The 20,817-nt window shown below is 38.0% G+C and overlaps 1 protein-coding gene across 1 annotated transcript in view; it reads right to left on the reverse strand.

Annotated features, from left to right (window-relative positions):
* med13b (mediator complex subunit 13b) overlaps positions 1–20,817 on the reverse strand; it is a 40,631-nt gene that overhangs the window by 3,278 nt on the left and 16,536 nt on the right. The window contains exons 5-25 of the mRNA XM_016288656.1: positions 15,877–16,074; positions 15,598–15,792; positions 14,899–15,058; positions 14,674–14,781; positions 13,869–14,573; positions 12,675–12,891; positions 12,571–12,601; positions 12,352–12,473; positions 11,949–12,033; positions 10,734–10,927; positions 10,442–10,641; positions 6,856–7,760; positions 5,382–5,549; positions 5,078–5,301; positions 4,323–4,512; positions 3,894–4,236; positions 3,596–3,812; positions 3,322–3,513; positions 609–832; positions 377–519; positions 138–296 (exon numbers count right to left, since the gene is read on the reverse strand). Of these exons, the coding sequence (XP_016144142.1) occupies positions 138–296; positions 377–519; positions 609–832; positions 3,322–3,513; positions 3,596–3,812; positions 3,894–4,236; positions 4,323–4,512; positions 5,078–5,301; positions 5,382–5,549; positions 6,856–7,760; positions 10,442–10,641; positions 10,734–10,927; positions 11,949–12,033; positions 12,352–12,473; positions 12,571–12,601; positions 12,675–12,891; positions 13,869–14,573; positions 14,674–14,781; positions 14,899–15,058; positions 15,598–15,792; positions 15,877–16,074 (4,980 nt within the window). The remainder of the gene's footprint in view (positions 1–137; positions 297–376; positions 520–608; positions 833–3,321; positions 3,514–3,595; positions 3,813–3,893; positions 4,237–4,322; positions 4,513–5,077; positions 5,302–5,381; positions 5,550–6,855; positions 7,761–10,441; positions 10,642–10,733; positions 10,928–11,948; positions 12,034–12,351; positions 12,474–12,570; positions 12,602–12,674; positions 12,892–13,868; positions 14,574–14,673; positions 14,782–14,898; positions 15,059–15,597; positions 15,793–15,876; positions 16,075–20,817) is intronic.

Below are 20,817 nucleotides of genomic sequence, written 5' to 3' on the forward strand. Positions count from 1 at the left end.
GAAAAGGGAAGGAAATCATGAACTTTATTCAAATATTCACCATTAGTTTCTAAAGGTCTGAATGGATACAGTAAACAAAGACAAAGTACAGCCAAATGCAGAACAACCGCTCTGTGTGAAAGCGCCACATTAATTACCTGGCATGATGACAAAGGATGCCTGTGGTTCCATGGCGACTAGACAGGTACTGAGGATGCTGGGACTGTCTGCAGCAGAGATGCCGCACATCCTGCACATTTCCTTCAGTCGTCTGCTGAGAGACTGCAAGTTTCGCCTACTCAACATAATGCTCCAATCTGATTGGAGCAAAAACAGCAGTTAGATCAAAAGCAAAGGGCACATGATGCCAAACGATTTGAATAATTGCAAAACCTACCACGTAATTCCCCATGACCTATCCTTCCGAGCCGGCCAATCACAATGCGCCAAGGAAGTGAGGTCATCTGTACGAGACCCAGGCACCATTCCCAAAGCTTCTGAAGGCCCTGCCGTCGTGCAGAGCCCTTTTTCCTCCGAGCTCTGTGTGCGAAAACACAAACACCCGTCACAAACAGAGGCCTGGGCTTGAGCAAATTAAGCCAATCAAAGACCAACTCTTGAGTGCTCACCGGTTGGGTACGTCAATGCTGATGACGCAGGTTTCCAGCAGCTCTCCGTACTGGTCTGTGCATGAAGCCAGGAGCCACCTCTGGTCATGTGACAGGCAGTAGGCCACAAACAGCACATTGTATTTCTGGGAAGCCTCTCCAAAAGTCTCACCCAGCTCTTTCTGCTTGTCCTTCACTGGTGCCAGGATGAACGGTGGTGCGTAGAGATGTAAACACTCGGGTCTCTGAGGAGGACAAGGACCAAGAGGTCAATATTATGATATATACACAGTTCTATTTCTCAATATTTTTCTATGTATGAAAACTGCAAAATGGCAGTTGTTCCTGGAAAATTATTTGTGTCTCAGGTTGAATTTCCTGCCTTATTTTTTCTTTTTTGATGCCACAGACCCCAAAATAAGATGTTCCCTTTGTGAAACACCCCATTTTAAAGCGTAAAGGCAGCTATACACTTCTGGTTAAAAGCTCAAGACACATCTTTTATTATTATCAATGTTGAAAAGAGTTTTTGCTTCTTAAAGGGATTGTTTACTCACCCTCAAGCCATCCTAGGTGTATATGGCTTTCTTATTTCAGACGAATTCAATCTGAGTTATATTAAAAAATGTCCTGGCTCTTCCAAGCTTTATAATGGCAATGACGTCCTACATCATACGCTGGAACGGCACTCTCTAGTGAATGCGCATACAACAGTTAGTGGAAGCTAGAGATTACAGTTAATAAAGTTTTAAATATGGATATTTTTCTTAATGCATTGATTCGCTTTAGAAGGCCTTTATTAACTCCCCGGAGCGGTGTGGAGTACTTTTCATTATGGATGGATGCACTTTATTTTGCTTCAAAATGTTGACCACCATTCACTGTCATTATAAAGCTTGGAAAAGCAAGGACATTTTTAAAAATAACTTTGTTTTTAGATTGTATTCGTCTGAAAGAAGAAAGTCATATACACCTAGGATGGCTTAACGATGAGTAAATTATGGGGTATTTTTCATTTTTGGGTGAGCTATCCCTTTAATATACAGTGGGAAAGTATTCAGACCCCCTTCAATTTTTCACTCTTTGTTATATTGCAGCCATTTGCGTGGGAAACATGGTATGCCTACCATTCAAAAAGTTTAGGGTAAGAACGATTAAAATTAAAGGGATAGTTCACCCAAAAATGAAAATTCTGTCATCATTTACTCACCCTCATGTCGTTCCAAACATGTATGAGTTGCTTTCTTATGTCAAACATAAAAGAAGATATGTTGAAGATTGCTGGTAATCAAACAGTTGGTGGTTGCCACTGACTTCCATAGTATTTTTTTTTCCTACTATGGAAGTCAATGGCAACCACCAACTGTGGTTTTTATTCAACAAGACATTAAAATTTATCAAAAGTGACTGTAAATATATTTATAATGTAACATTTGTTTATAACAACATTTAATTATAATTAGGGCTGTCAGAAGAGTAAAAATTTTTATCTAATTAATCACACCCTTTTTCTGTGATTAATCGCACACTTCATGAAATTAAGCATAGACCATATACTTTGTATCAAATTTTTATTTGGTCATAATTTGCTATATCCAGCAAAGTAAACCAAAAGATTGAAGGGTGATTCTGAAAAATCTGTATTTTCTGCAAACTTTTTTCAAGATAAATGTAGATGTCTTTCAAAAAGGGACTCCAAAAGAACTTGAAAAGGACACCAAAGAACCAAATGATACAACGAGCCCCTATAAGCTATAAAAAAAAAAAATCTGAATTGTATAGTATGTTGCACTTGTACAGTGAAGAGCTTTTTTACATTTTAGAGAAGTCAAGTTGCGATACCGAACGTGTGAGGGCTCGCACTTTTCAGAGACAAACACAGAATATGACAGAGCTTGTGTTTAAAAGTGAAACACGAGTCTCTGTTCTCTCATGATTCTGAAAAATCTGTATTTTCTGCAAACTTTTTTCAAGATAATTGTAGATGTCTTTCAAAAAGGGACTCCAAAAGAACTTGAAAAGGACACCAAAGAACCAAATGATACAACGAGCCCCTATAAGCTATAAAAAAAAAAAATCTGAATTGTATAGTATGTTGCACTTGTACAGTGAAGAGCTTTTTTACATTTTAGAGAAGTCAAGTTGCGATACCGAACGTGTGAGGGCTCGCACTTTTCAGAGACAAACACAGAATATGACAGAGCTTGTGTTTAAAAGTGAAACACGAGTCTCTGTTCTCTCTGCAATCTCTGATGTAATCAGCCTGGTTTCCTTTATATTAGTGCTGTTTTGGACGGATTGTTTGAATGCATTCACTTTCTGGATCATTGAACTGAAAACTTTCCCGGAGTTTAGCGGCTTAAAATGATCTGATCACAAGCAGAGAAGCCAAATTGGGTTAAAGGGTTAAAATAGAAATTGTGCTTCAGTAATTTTGCATTAATTGCATTAAATTATTTTAACGCTTTAAGGATTGTAAAATGAATCGCATGCGTTAACGTTGACAGCCCTAATGATAATATATAAAAATTTATAAAAAATCTACAAAATAGATGAATAAATGAAAACATCTATTATTAACAGTAATATTTTTCCTCTGAATATTTCCACAGACCTTATAGAACTCCATTGCAGTTTTAGAAATAATGAAAAAAATTGGTAAATCTGTATTGAAATGTATTTCATTTGAAATTGAAAAACCTTTGCCTAATATATTGGCAATTATTAGGAGTACCTCTTTGCTCTGTAGTGCAGTGTCAATGGCCAGGCCGGGGCCGAAGCCTGTTAGCGTTTTGACATTAGTGGAGGTTGGCAGACGCCGTCTGCACTGAGTGTAAACTGAGAAAGCCAGAGACTTCAGGTGCTGTGCGTATATATGGCGCTCCTCACTCCAGACCGGCTGCAGCAAGTACTGGCTGGGTATAATCTGGCAGAAAAAAAACACTGGCTGTTTAGATCCAAGCAACGTGACGTTTCAATCAGAAAGCACGGATCAGATGGATTCTTACTTGGACATATACAGCATTCCTGATGTGAGGAGGAAGAGACTGAAGCATCTCTAGATAACAGCGAAGAAGACCCATCGTCCACACGCTAGAATTGCTGCCTTGGCCTGTCTCCTCATAGCTGAATGGGTTTACGATGTAGATCACTATTGCAGGAGGATAGGTGACAGCGTGGGAGTCTCCATCAGTCGGCACCCCCACCTTCTCTCTCTCCATTGTGCTGACACACAGATAAATCACGGATCAGAGATCACATCTGAGAGAATCAGTAACAAGATTGTTTGGATGTGAAAGATGGTACCTCTCTGCGGGCTCAGACTGGACCTGAGGTTGGCTGGTGTCCGACGTGCCGTCACCCAGAGTCCCTGCACTCTGAGTTGGCTGGCTGGACTGCAAGCCTCCAAAAGGAGGCAGTGAATTGGGCTTGGAAGATGGCATGGTGCCTATGCCCTGAGAGCAGGAGGAAGAGGAAGAAGGGGTGGATGTGGTGGTAGTGGTGTTAGTGTTGGAGGTGCTGTTGGTAGATGGGGTGGCGTTCTGAGCGGCTGTTATGGGGCTACCAGAGCTGGAAGTGTGTGTAGAGCTGGTCGGGTTTTGCTGGGAAAGCAGTGCGCTGTCCAACGGCTGGGATGCCAGAATGGATGCTAAAGAGATAAGAAATATTATAAGACTGTTAGATTTACTTTGTCCGCACAACATCGAAGAACTTTTAATTTGCTTCTGCACATACCCAAGTCGTGACAGCACACTTGTGCGTAGAGTTTGAGTTTGTTAAACGCCTCGCTGCTGCCGTTTATGGTTTTTGAGAGCCAGTCAGTGAGAGTCTGATCCGTGAAAGGTTTGGCTCCAGTATCACTCACTGTCACAATGCCATCAGCATGAGACTTAGCGATGGGCTTGTGCTGACCAAGCCGACAGGACTGTCGAACAACAATAAACCGTCAAGTCAATTTTATTTGTATAGAGCTTTTTACAAAAGCAGCTTTACAGAAAAGCATGAAATGTTCATAACATCTTAATATAACATCTTTATGCCTAGTCACATTCAGCAGATTAGATTTATATCTACATTTCACCCTACACAGGTATACTGTATGTGGATAGAGTTGGAAATACTTATATATCCAACTTCATATAAAGAGCTGGGCGATAATATAGTTGTTTAATTTTACAACAAAGCAAAATCAGGTGGTTGAGACTTGCTAAATAAATAAATAAATAAATATATATATATATATATATATTTTTTTTTTTTTACATGAGTGCTGTACAAATGCAGAAAATAGATATAATAGATACATAATAGATATTCAACTTCATATAAAAAGCCGGGCAATCACACACACACATATATATATATATATATATTTTGCAATGAAATAAATTAGGCAGTTGAGATTTCCTATATAGTATATAATAGTTTTATGCAAGTGTACAATTCAAATGAGGATAAAGTTGGACACAATATATATTATTAGTTCTAACCTCATATACAGCGGTCAAGTCTCTGAAGAAAGTTTTGGCTCCATTAAGCAGGGCTTCGTTGTCGGGACACACCACCATATATTCGATATCCTGCTGAGAGCTGTACGGGTCCAACAGAAGCTTCTCCCAGTATGGCAGAGCAAAAGGAGACAGCACCACATAGTCATACTCGTAACCTACCAGTAAGGTGGGAATGGGGAGGGGCTCTGGAGATTCATCTGTGCCTGAGAGAAAAGAGTTGTGTAAATGTGCCTGTATCATTTATAAACGATGCAGAGGATGGTGTCAGTTGAGTTATGCCTACCGTACGATCCCCTGCCAGCCATCTTGTGGAACTGCTGCCAGGTGAGGGGGCCCTGGACTCCCCAAGAGCGCATAGACCTCTTCTTCTGAATGGTGTCCTGCAGGACGGGCTGCAGTGACAGCAGCATCCTCAGCACATCCTGAGAGAACAGCATGCTCGTATCGAAAGCTGCAAGAACACAGAGAGAGTAATGTTTTACAAACACACCAGATTTGACTTCAAACAGATTCGCTGCTTAACACATTTAGTTTGAGCAGGGCTCCAGACTCATTCTTCCCCTCTTTTGCGACTAACCTTTTCAGTTCATGATTTGGTCGCAATAGTTTTTATAAATTTTTTAGCGCCAAAATATGGGATTAATCAATGCATGCTGATGAACTTTTATCATAATTTATAGTTATATATCATAGTTTATAGTTATATATCTTTTTCATCAGTAGTATTATTTGTGATTTGAATTTTGTGAACGGGAGTTCCTCTTTTGCTATAAGCCGGGTTTCGGGTGCTTTCACTTTCGAATTTGCAATCTTGTTGTCAAGTTTTACAAGAAAAGATAATTGTCTGTTTTGCTTACATACATCTACGCCAGTTCGACCTCTAAAAAAAGATTAGTCGCACCAGCAGGAAAGATGGTCGCAAAATGTGACTATTTGGTCGCAGTCTGGAGCCCTGTTTGAGAAAGCGGTTTTGTAGGTTACTTGCAGAATTTGCTACAGGTCTGCATGAAATGAAAATTCACCAAATCTACTTTTTAAATGCATTCTGATCTTTTTGTGAACAAATAGTCATAGCTAGATTGCTCTGGTAACACATGCTGGATCATTTCGCCCTTTTCTTACAATTGACTGCCAAGCTCACATTCTGGTCTGCCTTCATCCAATCAACAACCAGTGGACTGAACCAAATCCTGCCCTATATTTGTTTCTTTTCCGATTATCTGTTTCATTCGGATGTACATCACACATACAGAACAAATGATCTGTCGCTACTTTAAATTCAGTGTGACTTTAAGCTGGTTTTCGAGATGGTCTTTGATTCCAAAATCAAATCAAAATGAATCCTATTAAGATTAATACATTCCTGGACTTGATGTAAATTGATGCATGTTATTTCAAAGAAAATATTGCAACAGCTCCCTAATAAACAAATTAATGAATACCAAAAAAAAAAAAAAAAAAGTGAACAATTAAAAAAATCCCACAATGTAACAACTCCAAGTCCTTTTTATTCAATTCTACTCTCCAACCACCATAGAAAACACTTTTCACAAGCTGATTAAGCATTTTAAATTCATACTAGAGTTAAATTATTTGAATATATTGCTAATGTATTAAACTATTTTTAGTCATCTTGTGGACCCCTGGTGGGAGCTGGCTTTTTGGTTTTGAACCACTGTTAAAAACCTTGCACTGAATGAGCAGTGCAAAAATAAAAGAACTAAAAAAAAATTTAACATCACAAGAGGAATTCTCACCGTTGCGTTTGGCCCAGTGGTGTAAAGAGGAGCTCTTGACCAGCGTCTCATCGACTTTTCCCCCAGACATGTTGTCCATGAACTGTCTGCCATGCTCCAGTGCCAAGTAGCAGTCACTGTAATAGTCCCTCTCCTCCAGGCGCATGGGGGTCTTGAGACTGGTGCTGGGATGTTCTGGCCTGATGATGGGGGAGAAGGGGTTAGTGCACAGGTCCTGCAGCAAGAGGATTAGATCATCCGGGACCTGCCCTTTAAGGGCCGCTCCTATCTGAAGGGAGGCTGCGTGTGCAGCCTCAAAGTGCTTCTCAGTCTCCCGTCCAGCATCTGAACCCCTTCCCATGATGTCCAGCTCATCCTCCAGAAAGAGGCCGGCCCCGTTTCCATAGCGACGGTTCATGACCGCACTAAAACCGCAAGAGCAGGGGTCCATGCTTGAGTACTGCGAGTCCATGTTAGGATCGCTGATGTAGACGCCCACATCTGCCCCCGTAATGTTCATGTTGCAGACGCAGATGCAACAGCTGTCAAAGTTGCAGTCCTTGAAGAGGTTCATGACCGACTCGGCGAGGATGAGGGTGACGTATAGGCTGTGAGCTTCCGGGATGGAGGGCACGGTGGCCGGCTCCACTGAATTTAAAGGCCGGCAGGTGGAGGGTGTAGAGGCGGGAGAATAGAAGTCGGAGTTCTCGTATTTCAGCGAGCCCTGGACGCTGGCAGGGCCTCTGGGGGTGCGTGGGGTCCGGGGTGTCCGTGGCGTTGGGGCGGAGATTCGAGGGGTGGCAGGGGAGGGCAGGATGCCAGCGCCGCAATTGCTGGGCGGGGCGCTGTTGGACATAAAGGTGTTGTGTGTCTGAGGGGTGCAGCTCTGGTCCTGCTCAACTGCACTTCCTACACTAGGGATGTTACTGTTGAAGAAGAGGAAATCACATATAGTGGCTAAAATATCAAACCAACTGGCATTTACTCTGATGATAAATAGCACAAGCATACATTTCAAGCCAAATATGTGACAGAAATAAGACTGTTTGGTTTAAAATTATAAAACAATAGATATATAGTCTAAAATTATGGGGGAAAACATAGTTGGCTACTTTCTGCTTGTCACACAGTGGAATCTTTAGGTCACCTCCTCAAATCAATTCAATTCAGGGAGACATGATCCAATTCCCAAACGATTCCTGATTCACTGTTTAAATTATTTAAAGTGATTCACTGTCAAAATCTGTGTAAAGATTCAGCATAAAAGCCTCTTCTAAAGCATAAAAGCATCTTATGTCTGCTCTGACTAGCCAATAGAAACGGATTAAGAAGGTATAGTAAAGTGGCTCTTTGGATGTGCACAAGAAAGATTTTTTAGTGTGATGCATTGTGTCCCAAGATAACATTCAAAAAGTATGGGCTGGAAACATTTTCTTAATGTTTTTGAAAGAAGTCTCTTATGCTCACCAAGGCTGCAAAGTAATACTGTGAAATATTATTATTAAAATAACTTAAAATAAAATAATATATTAAAACATAATGCACCGAAATGAAAATTCTGGGCCGAAACCAAAAATTCTGGATGCACTTTGCCGAAAACCGAAACTGCTTTGTAATGATTATTTATTAAATATTATAAAGTCATTTTGCAAGACCTTTTAATTTAACTCAATACTTTTAATAATACTGAATTAAAAAAAACACAAGCCAATAAAATAACCACATTTTTACTGAAAGTAACAAAACTGGACAGCATTTATATTAATATTAGTAACACTTTACAATAAGGTTCATTAGTTAACATGAACTAAGAATGAACAATAGTTCTTCAGCATTATTAATCTTAATGTTAATTTCAACATTTACTAATGCATTATTAAAATCAACAGTTGCATGCACTCTGAATTAACATGAACAATTGTATTATCATTAACTAACATTAAGAAAGATTAATAAATACTGTAATAAATACATTAACTAATGGAACCTTATTGTAAAGTGTTACCTTAATATTGAATATCAATATATTATTTTTATTCACTTCTATGTAACAGGATCAGACATAAGTTTTTTTTTTTACTAATTATCCAAATAATGTATAGTCCTACAAAGCTATTATTATCAGAGCATATGAACAGAGCATAGCATCACGAGAGGGTAGCAACATTTTACCAACGTTGTCCAGTACAGCAGTACTAAAGCATGTTACAGCACAGTAGCGCTACTGCAAACATGAACAAGTATACTACATAGAAATTTCCATTCAGCGTGTTATTTGAGCGGACTTTGCTGTTTTGTTTTGTGGACGAGCACATTCATAGAGCAGAATATTGAGCGTTGCATCAAACCGCGCAGTGACGAGGAGAGTGAAACCTGCGCGCTGAACACTGCCGGGCAGGGCACGCATGCCATATATATTATAAGTATATTTTCGGCTCGTATTTTCAATAATTTTCGGTGGCCGAAAATTCGGTGCATCCCTAGTTTTAAGCGTCACATGATCCTTCAGAAATTTTTCTAATAGGCTGATCTGGTGCCCAAGAAACATTTCTTATTATCAAAGTTGAAAATAGTTGTACTGCTTAATATTTTGGTGGGAAAACTTATTTTTCAAGTTCAAAAGATCTATATTTATCTTTTGTAACATAAATGTCTTTACTGTTACTTTTGATCAATTTAATGCATTTCTACTGAATAAAAGTATACATTTATTTTAAAAAATCTTTAGTGTTTGTCTGCTCTGAATGGCCAATAGAAACAGAGGTAAATACAGAGTTACTGACAGAATTTTGATTAGTTGCTTTAAGATGTAAAATAAACCTTTTACTAATTTTCATAATTTTCTTTGCTGTGAAACTTATCTGAGGCCTCTGGGTATGTTTGTTTGAACAGTGCATATTCACTATGCTATCCTATGCCATTTCTGAAACACTGCACACCACTTATCTGCATCAAACCACAGAATTCACAAGTATTATAGAGTCGTTGGAGAAAAAATAACTAAAACAACAACAACCACTAAATCAACGTCTTCTCTTTCTCTTACAGTTTAAGTGAAAAGTACACCTGCGGTTACTCTGCTGGGAATGGACTCACCTGTGGGAGTGGACTTCATAAATTCACTAAAATCACCTTGGGAACAGTTCATAAGTTATTGCACAATAGCATAGTTTTTGTTAGTTTTGAATAAGGTGTTCAGAAGTGGCAGAAAAATATCTCAGCATTAAAACAGATGCAGGTACACATTCTAAAAGTTGAGTGTGCTTGGCATCAATGCTCTGGACACATTGCTCAATTAAGGCTGCACTATCATTAATATTGAATTGCTATTTTGGGCTGGCAGCTGCTTGGACCACAAACAGCAGAGAATAGTGTGCTATGTGCTTGTTAAAAACCTGACCCACTTACTTCAACCACCACCTGCTCAATATGCATCCTCCGAAGGTAATTCAATCAATTAAAATCCTTTAAGGCTTTCATACATGCCAACAAGCTGATGAAAGCTTGAATTGAAAAGGTTTGTTTGTTACAAAATAACAATCTACACTGTGAAACACTAAAATCTGCTAGGGAGGAAGAAAAATCCCTCATTTCTTGGCTGTTGTACCTGTCCTTGTTGAGGAAGGTCATGGCTGCCATCGGCTGCAGCATCTCCAGTTTGCCGACTGTCCAGCTGGGCCGGTACACACACTCTTCTGGAAGCTTGATGGGAAGCAGACAATGGCTGGGCAGCATCTTCAGAGGAGCGTAAAGGGAGCAGCCGATGAGCGCTTGGCAGGACTCTTGCTTAAACACGTAGGAGAAGTCCTGAAAATACAATAAAGAAACAGAGTCTTGCATCACAAAATGCCTCTTCATGAAAATAGTCCTGGGAATTCACAGCAGTAATTAAGTACTACCTTAATCTCTGAGGGTTTGGGGCTGCAGAAACCCTCCTCCACCTCCATCTTGAAGTTCCCACTGATGGCCCCATCCAGAAGAGAGAGGCCAGCCCCTGACTCTGTATTCCCCATGTTTATAGGAGAATAGCCCATGATGATGTGCTGCTCCAGTGATGGAGGGGTTGGGAACATCTGGTGCAAGTCTGCAGAACCTAGATCAATAAACACACAATGAAGGAACAGAATTTTGGCACTATAAATAGAAAATAGGCAACAGATGCTTTCCATTAACGTCTCGGTCTGTGATAACTTGTGCAGCACTTAAAAGGTTTTTGTTTGAGAAAACATGTAGCTCTTGGATTCTGTAGCTCTAGATTTCTAGAATTGCACAGACATTAAAATCCTATACTATTTCCTAATAAAAGAAAAAAAACATAAAAAGCAACAAAAAAAAAATTTGTTACGAGCAGTGTTATTTTACTATTATTTATATACTATTATAGTATTAATTAATATTTTTTTTAAATAGTTTTCATTCTAATTTAAGTTTTAGTAACTTAGTTATATTAACTTTAGTACTTTAAGTACTAAAATGAACACTAAAATAAAATAAATTTTACTTCAGCTTTATTTTTAATAAGTTTAGTACCTTAACGTCAACATTTTGCCAAAGCAACTAATTTTTGTTTTTATGTTTACGTTTTATGTTTCAGTCTTCGAATAATATATTTTATTTTATTTCAATTAATGAAAATTTTAATAGGAATTTTTCAAGTGAATTTAAGCATCACAACATTATAATGTACAAAAATCATTTTAAGATTTGCTGAAGATTACAATTAATAGTGTTACGGTTTTTTAAAATAAACTTTACATGAAGTTAGCTAAAAAATTAGCTTGAACAATATCAGATACCAACATTTTTTTTTTTAAATCTTTAAATATACTTTTAAAATATATTTAAAAAACAAATATGTGATGATAAATAAATAAACATATATTTTTTTAAATATCACTCCAATATCAGCCGATAACCAATACGGTACAAGTATATATAAATCATTCCTACAGATTTAACAGCTTAATGTTAAAAATTCCCACTCTCTCTATGGATAATATGAACTTACATTAACACATTCTAAACCAAACTGCTCACACACTTCCATTAACAGTTATTAGAACAAATGCATTAAAGATTCAGATTCAGCAGGGGTCATGAATTGAGGCACATACAAGGCAGGAGGTCTGGCGCTGCAGGTTTTGGTTCTTTCCTACCAAATTTTTCCTCTGCTACACCAGCAGCTCTCCTGGATCCAGGCTGTTTGGAGTAAGACAAAGAAATGCTCACTTTAGTTGCTCTACTGTTCCCCTAGTTCAGCAAATAAAGAATTTTATGACCACCTACGAGTTTTTATAATCAGGCAGGATGTCCAGCAACAAAGCTCTAATTTGGCTTCAATATGAATATCACTATATCCAATAGATTCATTACTGCTGGAGCTTCACAAAGTGTGATTCATACCAAAAATTGAAAATTAAAAATTAGACTATGATGTTACGCTTTATTTAAATTAGGACAGCTAGCCTTCTCACTTTCCACATCACAGTTAGCTGGTGAGTTCATAAGAGTACTAACCGTCAGGTCATCCTCGTCAGAGTTAAAGAGGTTGTCCAGGTCATTAATGGACACGACCAGATCTGTCTCATGAATCAAGCTGGTGGTAGGAAGTGGTTTACTACCACCTGACCCCTGGGCATCTGTGTGAAAAGGTGTGTTCAAGATGACCCTCAGAATCATTTTCAGAAAGAATGATTTTTTTTTTAATCAATTTAAGTGTAAAGAAATAATACTCACCATCAGAAGATGGCAAACTGCCATCATCCCTCTAAAAGTAAAATAAATAAATAAGACTTCTCACTTTGAGAAACAACATTTTTCTAAGAAAATCACTGCCTGACCTTATTTTTCTTCCCAGTTTCCCTCTCGGCTCCTGGTTTTTTGTCTTTATCAGAGCAAGTAAACTCCTCATCTCCTTCCTCAAAAGCATAAGGATCAGATTCATGCTCCTGGTCTCCATCGTACTCAGCTGCAGAGAGATACTGTCTTTTCTTTTGCTCGTACCTCTTCACCAGCTCTTCCGACACTTTCAGAGGCCTTTTGGAGGAGGACATAAACCTGCAAAAAAAAAAACACCCCACACTATGTTAGACCTTTAAGCTGGAAGAAAGTCATACTGAATAACCGATCAGTTACACCAATACAACTTTTACATTTATTTGTTTGTATTTACCATGATAGATAGCTAAATAAATTAACACCCAGGCGAAAATGAGACACTTAAATATCAGTAGTATCAGTTTTAAAAAAGAAATTAGTACTTTAATATATACACATTAAAGTGTTAATGTTTTTAATATATTTGTAATCTAAAAATACAAAAAACACGTTTTAAAATCTAAAACATGCTCATTATTATATTTTTATTATAAAATGCCACATATCAATAAATATATTTTACATAATAATATCAATAATAATGGTTATAAACCTGCCCAATAGCCAGCCATAGCCACTAAATCAAAACATCAAGTGTGTAGCAAAAACCTGAAGGTAAACTCTCCAGAGACGCTGACATAGTCAGTGGTCATTTTTTCAGTAGCTGTTGACTATTTGTCTGTTCCAGCAAAACATTATTAGGTCACACAGAGTGCACCAGAATGGGCCAGGAACAGGGTCCAATTCAACCTATCTGCCCCTGCCATCAACTAACAACCAAGCAAAGCTTTTCAGCAAAGCTGCCTGATGTTATTGACAACCACTGAAGCAAAATGACTTGCAAAAGGGTCAAATAAATGTTCTTTATGGAAGCGTAACTTTCCTTACAGTCCGTAATTAAGATGTTAAAAGGCTAACCTATTCTCAGGCAAGTTAGAAAAGCTTCCTTATTCAAAAAGGCAAGGACATGTTTTGAACAGCAATTCAATTTTATTTTTTACGAGGATCCATTCTGCCTGCCAAAAGAAAACTGTTGTTATTCAGTTCAACAAGCCAAATGACTCAATTTATTTTTAATCACACTTCGCAAAGTTGAAAATGTGTTGGTATTTAGTGTCACAATATCACTATTTAGTGCACAAGGCTAGAGAACTCACTCTGTAACCGACACAACACCATCCTGGCCTCCGGCCCTGTTACCATCCTCAAATAGTGTGACCACAGGAAGCTGAGGTGTTTGGAAATCTGCATTCTTCCTACCAGGCACCCTAAAGTACCTCCAGGGGTTATGTGTTGTGTCCTCGTTGGGGTTTATGGCGGAGCCCATGTACACGGTGGCTTCTAGGGACTCTGGGTATGGAGGTGGGCAGGGTAAAGGCATTGGGTCTAGTGGAGAATCATCTGGGGGTTTCTGGGGTACCATGCAGGGCTCAGAGGAAAGAGGGTAGAAGTGTTGGTGCAAGGGTGAAGACGAAGTCTTTAGGCCGTCGGCAGTCTCCTCTCCGCGCTCACAAGGGTGCGGGCTGAGCGGCGGGGGCTGAGGGGAGCCAGCCATCTCATCAGTTGAGCTGTGCAGCATTGGGGTATTGCTGGAGGTGACGTCAGCATGGTGGAGGCTGGGGTAGCAGCTGTCCTCGTGGCCCTGCAGACACAGCCTGTGAACACCATCTCCCTGCTCCAAGTTGGGCTGTTCTTCACATAGAGAGCTGCGGTGATGGAAGGGCATCTGGGGCCTCTTTTGCTGCTTGTCTCCTTTCTCCAGCTTCTCCGCCATCTTGTGTTTGGTAGAGGGCTGAGGAGGTTGGCCAGCAGATGGAGGATGCCCTGGGGTGCTACATGCCCGCTGTTTCTGGTTCTTAAGTCTGGAATGAAAAGCGAAAGCTCAATGTCATCAGCAGGCTTTCATTCATTAATTTTAGTTAATTACATGTCATTTGTTGCAAATGTGCAGCTTGAGAATACCTTGAGCAACTGCACTGTGACCTTTGAGACGACTCCACAAAGTCCCAAACAGAAGCTTTGTCCGTTTCTTCCACGCAAACTCCGTTAGACATGGTTGAAAACTTTCTCCTGCAAAAATAAACCATACCAAACACCTGAAGTTGCTTTATTCTTACTCAATAAATTTCCCATTGCCAGGCAATTTACTCTGGCTAATCAGTTAAGCTGTAGTTTTCATAATCATACTTGTTCTGGGCTCGGTTAATATTGCACTCCTGCCAGACTCGCTCCCCCATTTGGCTGGCTAGCCGGCGGGGGATCTTGCCTCCGTGATGACTGCTGCTATCCACACTAAAGGCGCCTGACATAGCTGAGAGTTTCACCCATTTCTGGGCAGGCTGAGAAACTGCAATAGAGGAGGAAAGAATCATTACAACTAAATGTTTTGACAGCAACAGAGAATCCAATGCTTTGATTGTCTGGTCTTACTATGCATAATTCAACATTGAACTTTTCGAAAAATAAATACAAATGATAAAACAAAAATAAAACGATAAAAAATTACATTAAATGTATAATTACATCACATAAATAATTACTGTTAAATAATTACCATAAACAGTTATATGACTGCTATATGACGTTATAGATAATAATAAAAATCACAAACATGCACATATTCACAACTTCTCTGGCTTTAAAATGACTCCTATGCTGACAAAAAATACATGAACTTAATAGTTAAATAAACAATTAAATAATTACAATAGAAAATGCTAGATTTTTTTATAATATATCATTTTTTTCTTCTGCATCTAAAATGTCAGTTAATGCTGTAGTAAGAAAAAAATCTATAAATCAATCACACTTGTGTAGAACTAAAGTTAAACATTTAGAATTTTTTTTTTCATTTATTCACAATAACTGAGAATGTAGTAGTGGTACCTGCTTGAGCCTCCTCTGGTGAAGTGGGAGGAGTCAGAGTGACTGAAGAGATGCCAGTATCTCCATGGATCATGTGACTGTGCTGACCTCCTGAGTAAGAGCCCAAGGAGGTGGAAGAGCTCATTGGAGCCACAACTGGAATGTCTGACTGGGCCACCAGCACCAGGCTGGCTGGATACACCATCCTCACCCCAGCTGCGCAACATAAATGATTACTTGCACTCGTACTACACATTAATTGAGATGATGTTGAACTCTCAATACGTACAGCTGACTTACCAACAACAACCTCAACAGCAGCCAAGGAATCATCCTCCCAGTCGAGGTCATCCATCTTTTCGTCTGTGACCTCCTTGGTGTTGGGGCCTATGGGATAGAACTGCTTCCATTCTTCAATCAACTTCTGGGTCGGTGGATCTGACAGCTTGAATGACTGGCCCGTCAGAGTCCCACTCAAACCATATGGAGAGAGGATCACTGGAGGAAAACAGGCAGTATACTGTCTCAATGTAATTGCAAGTGTGATACTTCCTGGTAATATCTCTGTTCACTTTGTGGTAACCTGAGAACGAGAATGCTTAGGGCCACAAAAAAGAAAGCCATAAAACGAAAGTCATGAGCTCTGCCAATAATTCAGTTCACACTAGATCTGATACAGGACAATAAATAAAGAGCAAAGGTATTTCCTTTTTAAAGTGTTATGAAACATGATATTAGATGTTAACATATGTCTCGTAATTATATATTATATATGATCTATCTATATCTATGTGTTATTCATTAAGATATCATTAAGATACTATTAGATTTTTATTCATATTTTGAAATATTTTTATATTTTCCATTTTGATAAAAAAAATTTTTTTAATTTTAGTTATTCTTTTTTGTGTTTTGTAGTTTTTAACAGTTTTTGTTTATTTCCATGTCTCTATATATTTTTATTTGTCTCTCTATCTCTATACATATTTTAATTTTATTTAAATTTCATACACCAAGTTAAACTAGATTAAAATGATAAATGTTTTTGATATTTTAATTCAGTTAACATTTATTTCAAATAACAATTTTTATGGTTTTAATTTTAGTTTTCTATATTAACCCTGATATATAGTAAATATATTTAAAATAATTTTTAAAACCATTATATATTTTCCCTATGATTGTTAGATGCATAAAATATTAAAAGAACTGCATTTATTTTAATTTTGTATTAGTAAAATTATTAACCTCTTTCCTGTCACTTTTGATCAATTTAAGGCATCCTTGCAGAATAAAAGTATTAATTTCTTAAGTGTATAATTTATTTGCGAACATGAACTGCAATGTGAAGCTCCTTTAAAGCAAAGGAAACTGACAGGAGCACAAACAGTTGCATTATCTCCACTCCTCCACCTACAACTTCCGAAGCTTTTCTCACCTACAATTATACATTATTCAAAACTGTGGTGAGATCTGACCTGTGCTGATACAGGGAGTTTCATGACACTTTAACACAAACCAAACACACAAGGCAAGTGAAAACTTGGCGTGTCTCAACATGTGTACAAGTAATAAAAATATTCACAACGCAAGAGAGTTCATATATGTTTATATTAGGCTAATTAAGTATATTGTTAGAAGCAAGAAAGATTGTTGCAGTCATAGTAAAAAGAGCAATTTCCATGTAGATAAGTATTACTTGAGAGGATGTTTGGGTCCATTGTTCAAGACAATAAAATATGAAGGGATAATAGGAATGAGTGCACTTGGCACTCGACATTATTGCTTTCGCAAATACATGTAAAAGGAGTCAAGCATAGGCTTTAGTTGCCCTTTGGGAGACGGTTAATGAACGAAGACAAGCCAGACAACTGAGCACAAGCCCTGTGAATGAGCTCTGCCAAAGTCAATCTTCAGCCATTACAGTGAGAACTGAAAAAAAAAAATCAATCTGTGTCTGCTAGCCACTTAGAATGGAGAAAAAACAAGCTGCAGATAAAGAGGTTTGTCATCACCTCTTGAAACAAGGACTCTTCCTTTAAACAAATATTTTACTCTTAATTCAAGTTAAGCCCTATGAGAACTGTGGAATGACTTGAAACAATTTTGGCAGCATGCTATCAACACATCAGAACTTAATTTGTATTTAACCTGGAATATTGCTTTAAAAAGCAACAGCATTTCCAAAGGTGGATTAACTGACGTTGATCCCACATAGGACAACGGGTTGAGAAGAAACACAGATGCATATTGTTCAGGGTAAAGCATACTGCTCCGAGCAGTAATGCAAGACACAAGCTTGTGAACTCAGCACCTTGGAGGGAACGGTGGTGATGTAACAAAGCTGAAAGCCAGAGAAGTACTGAACCTGGAAAACACCTCATCAGGGCCACAGTGGGGCTACATTGAGATAATGACTATCACAAGAGAAGCAGCATCTCAGAGGTGTTAATATATTGTAGGCCTTCCATTACTGTGCCCTTGAGCAGAGGAGAAAACGTGTTTGCCACCAATCTGACTGCTGAGGCAACGACAAACCACAAAAAAAGACAACAGAACAAAGGAGAGGGCCTGTCATCTTTTGAGTTTCAACACTAAAGTGTAAATTCCCTCTCAGTATTTCCCACAGGACTTTGTGAGACTGTGGTGGGTGGTCCTTGATCCCTCTAAGGGGGTCCGGGGCATGGGGCTTGTTCTTGAAATTTAAATCTCTTTTTAATTGTGATATAGTGTCTCAGTCTCACTGGTGAATTTGGAAGCCAAACAAATTAGAATAAAATAATAATAACAATAATAATATAAAATGATTATTGTTATTATTTTATTCTAATTTGACAGTAATAGCCATATACTGTAAAACAATTGCACTGTGAAATAAATATAAATTATTATTTTTTTGAGGCATATTATTTTACCTTACTCTACAGTAGGGAAATTGCAATACTTTTGTCCTAATTTCTACACTTGCAAGCAGGGCCTAAAACTAACTTTCACATCTGCCAGTGGCTGGTGACTTGAGAAAATTTACCGGCCATAAATATTTTTCCTTGCAATGTTTTTTCAAAAAACGGGTAATTGCTACTAATACAACAACTAAACATATTTAATAAAAAAAGCCATTTGAAATTAGAACCTTTGCTCACGTGCAAACAAGTGCGCGCACAACCGCGGGTGATTCATTTTCCACTCAAGTCGAGTCTGGGGTGTGCGATATACAGTATATCTTCTGCGATAATATGGTAAGTGTTGTTGTAATGATGTGCAATCTGACATTATCAAGTATATCACCAAATCACACACAGTGCACGCACGTTGATTTATTAGTCTATTAAAACTCAAAATTCCAGGCATTCTAAATTGTAGATGGCAAAAATGCTTTGGTATGCTTTTTATATTAATAAATTGAATATATAGTTACCTTAATCTATTATCACACAAAGAGTATCGTTTTTCTGCAGATATCAGCATGATACATTTAATAATAATTTTATACAAGTTCAGTAAAGCAATAAATGACTTACATTTTAGACATAATATTGCTTGTTTTTGCTCAATTTTGGCAACGGAAATGGTTTCAAACAAAGATCACAGCACTGTTTTGTGTCTCTGAGCAATGGACGGTGTTTACTTATTCAATGAATCAGCTTTTTGAACGAATTGGTTGAATCTCAATGACTCATTAACAGTCACTTGCTATCACCTACTGGCGGTTTTAATTTCTCGTTTAGACAATTTTTTCATGTTAAAATTAAATGAGTTCAAATATCAGTATTCAACGTTTTATGTTAAAAACAAAACATTAGGCCTATTTATGCATCTGAAACTGCAGTTGAAATGCATCCATGTCCCCTATGAGATACATAAACTGTGTAAATACATCTAAATGCTATTTCAGATGCAGATTCCAGAAATTATTTCTTATGTTGGAATGGAAGACACTAAGTACCGGATGAAGTGCTTCTTATTCTTACCCAAAAATACAAAATGGAAGAAAGAGTTAAAACTGAACACAATCTTGCTACTCAAGCTGTGTATGAAATTTGTTTTATATATATATTTATTTGCTTCTTTTCCAATTTGCATTTACTTGTACTTTTACTTTCAATACTTAAGTACGTTTAAGATTAAAAGTACAATAAATATCACATACTTTAAGACTTTTACTCAAGTAATATTCTAAACGGTGACTTCAACTTCTACCAAAGTCATTTTCTGGTAAGATATCTGTACTTTTACTTGAGTATGGCTTTCAGGTACTTTATACACCACTGGCTGTAGTATTCATAGGCTTAATCATGAAGCATACAGTGGCCCCACTTTTAACTCTCTCTTTATATTACCCTTATTGTAGATGGATGCACAGAGTGAAAAGTGCAGTGTGGGAGTACTACACTCAACCAACACCAGGAAAGGCAGTTTTTGTCAGAGCCCTTGTTATTCTCAATTTTGACATTAATTTTTTTATTTTTACACCAGACATAGTGCTGGGCGATACAACCAAAATTTTATATCACGGTATTTTTCAAAATTATAACGGTTTCATGGTACATGACGGTATTTTTTTTTTTCATGCATGACCAGTGTTAACCATATTTTCTACTGATTGAGAGAGGAAATACTGCAGTATATTGACTTAGAATGCCGTATTTTACTGTCCTGATGAGTGAATAGTCAAAAAATACCTAAACTAAACAAAAAAATAGTGACTAAACACGACCCCTTTTAATACGTGTTAACCAGGAGCCACTCACATTTATAATCGTGGCATCATCTGATAAAATCAACATGCATCTACACTAAAGAGCGGCTATGCGGTTGTTTTGGCTATATTACTTTTTTGTCTCATGCAGCACACTGCCTGCGTCTGAGTAACAAACAAAAAAAACCAACAAACTAAAAAGTGCATGTGATATTAACAGACGAACTACGCTCATATTTATAATTCCAAACAATCAGTAAGCGACAGGTGCTAGGAAATGCTGTTTTGTACTCATTTATTGACGAGTCGGCTGCGGTGCGGCCAACTGAATGCGCTGCTAAAAGTCGCTAGGTTTGTCAGTATGAATATTCTATGGAAAAAAGCAGCTAAAAGGGTCTGAAAGTTGCTAAATCTAGTGCTAAAGTTGCGCTCGTGTGTGTGAGACGCGGGAGCTGATGGCAGGGGGCGGTGGATATTTGTGGCAATCAATGTGGATATTGTGGATGAGTTCTTCTGTGTCATCACGTTCTATTAGTTCTACA

The sequence above is a fragment of the Sinocyclocheilus grahami genome, unplaced genomic scaffold (assembly GCF_001515645.1).
Source record: "Sinocyclocheilus grahami isolate Dianchi unplaced genomic scaffold, SAMN03320097.WGS_v1.1 scaffold233.1, whole genome shotgun sequence".
Taxonomy (NCBI): domain Eukaryota; kingdom Metazoa; phylum Chordata; class Actinopteri; order Cypriniformes; family Cyprinidae; genus Sinocyclocheilus; species Sinocyclocheilus grahami.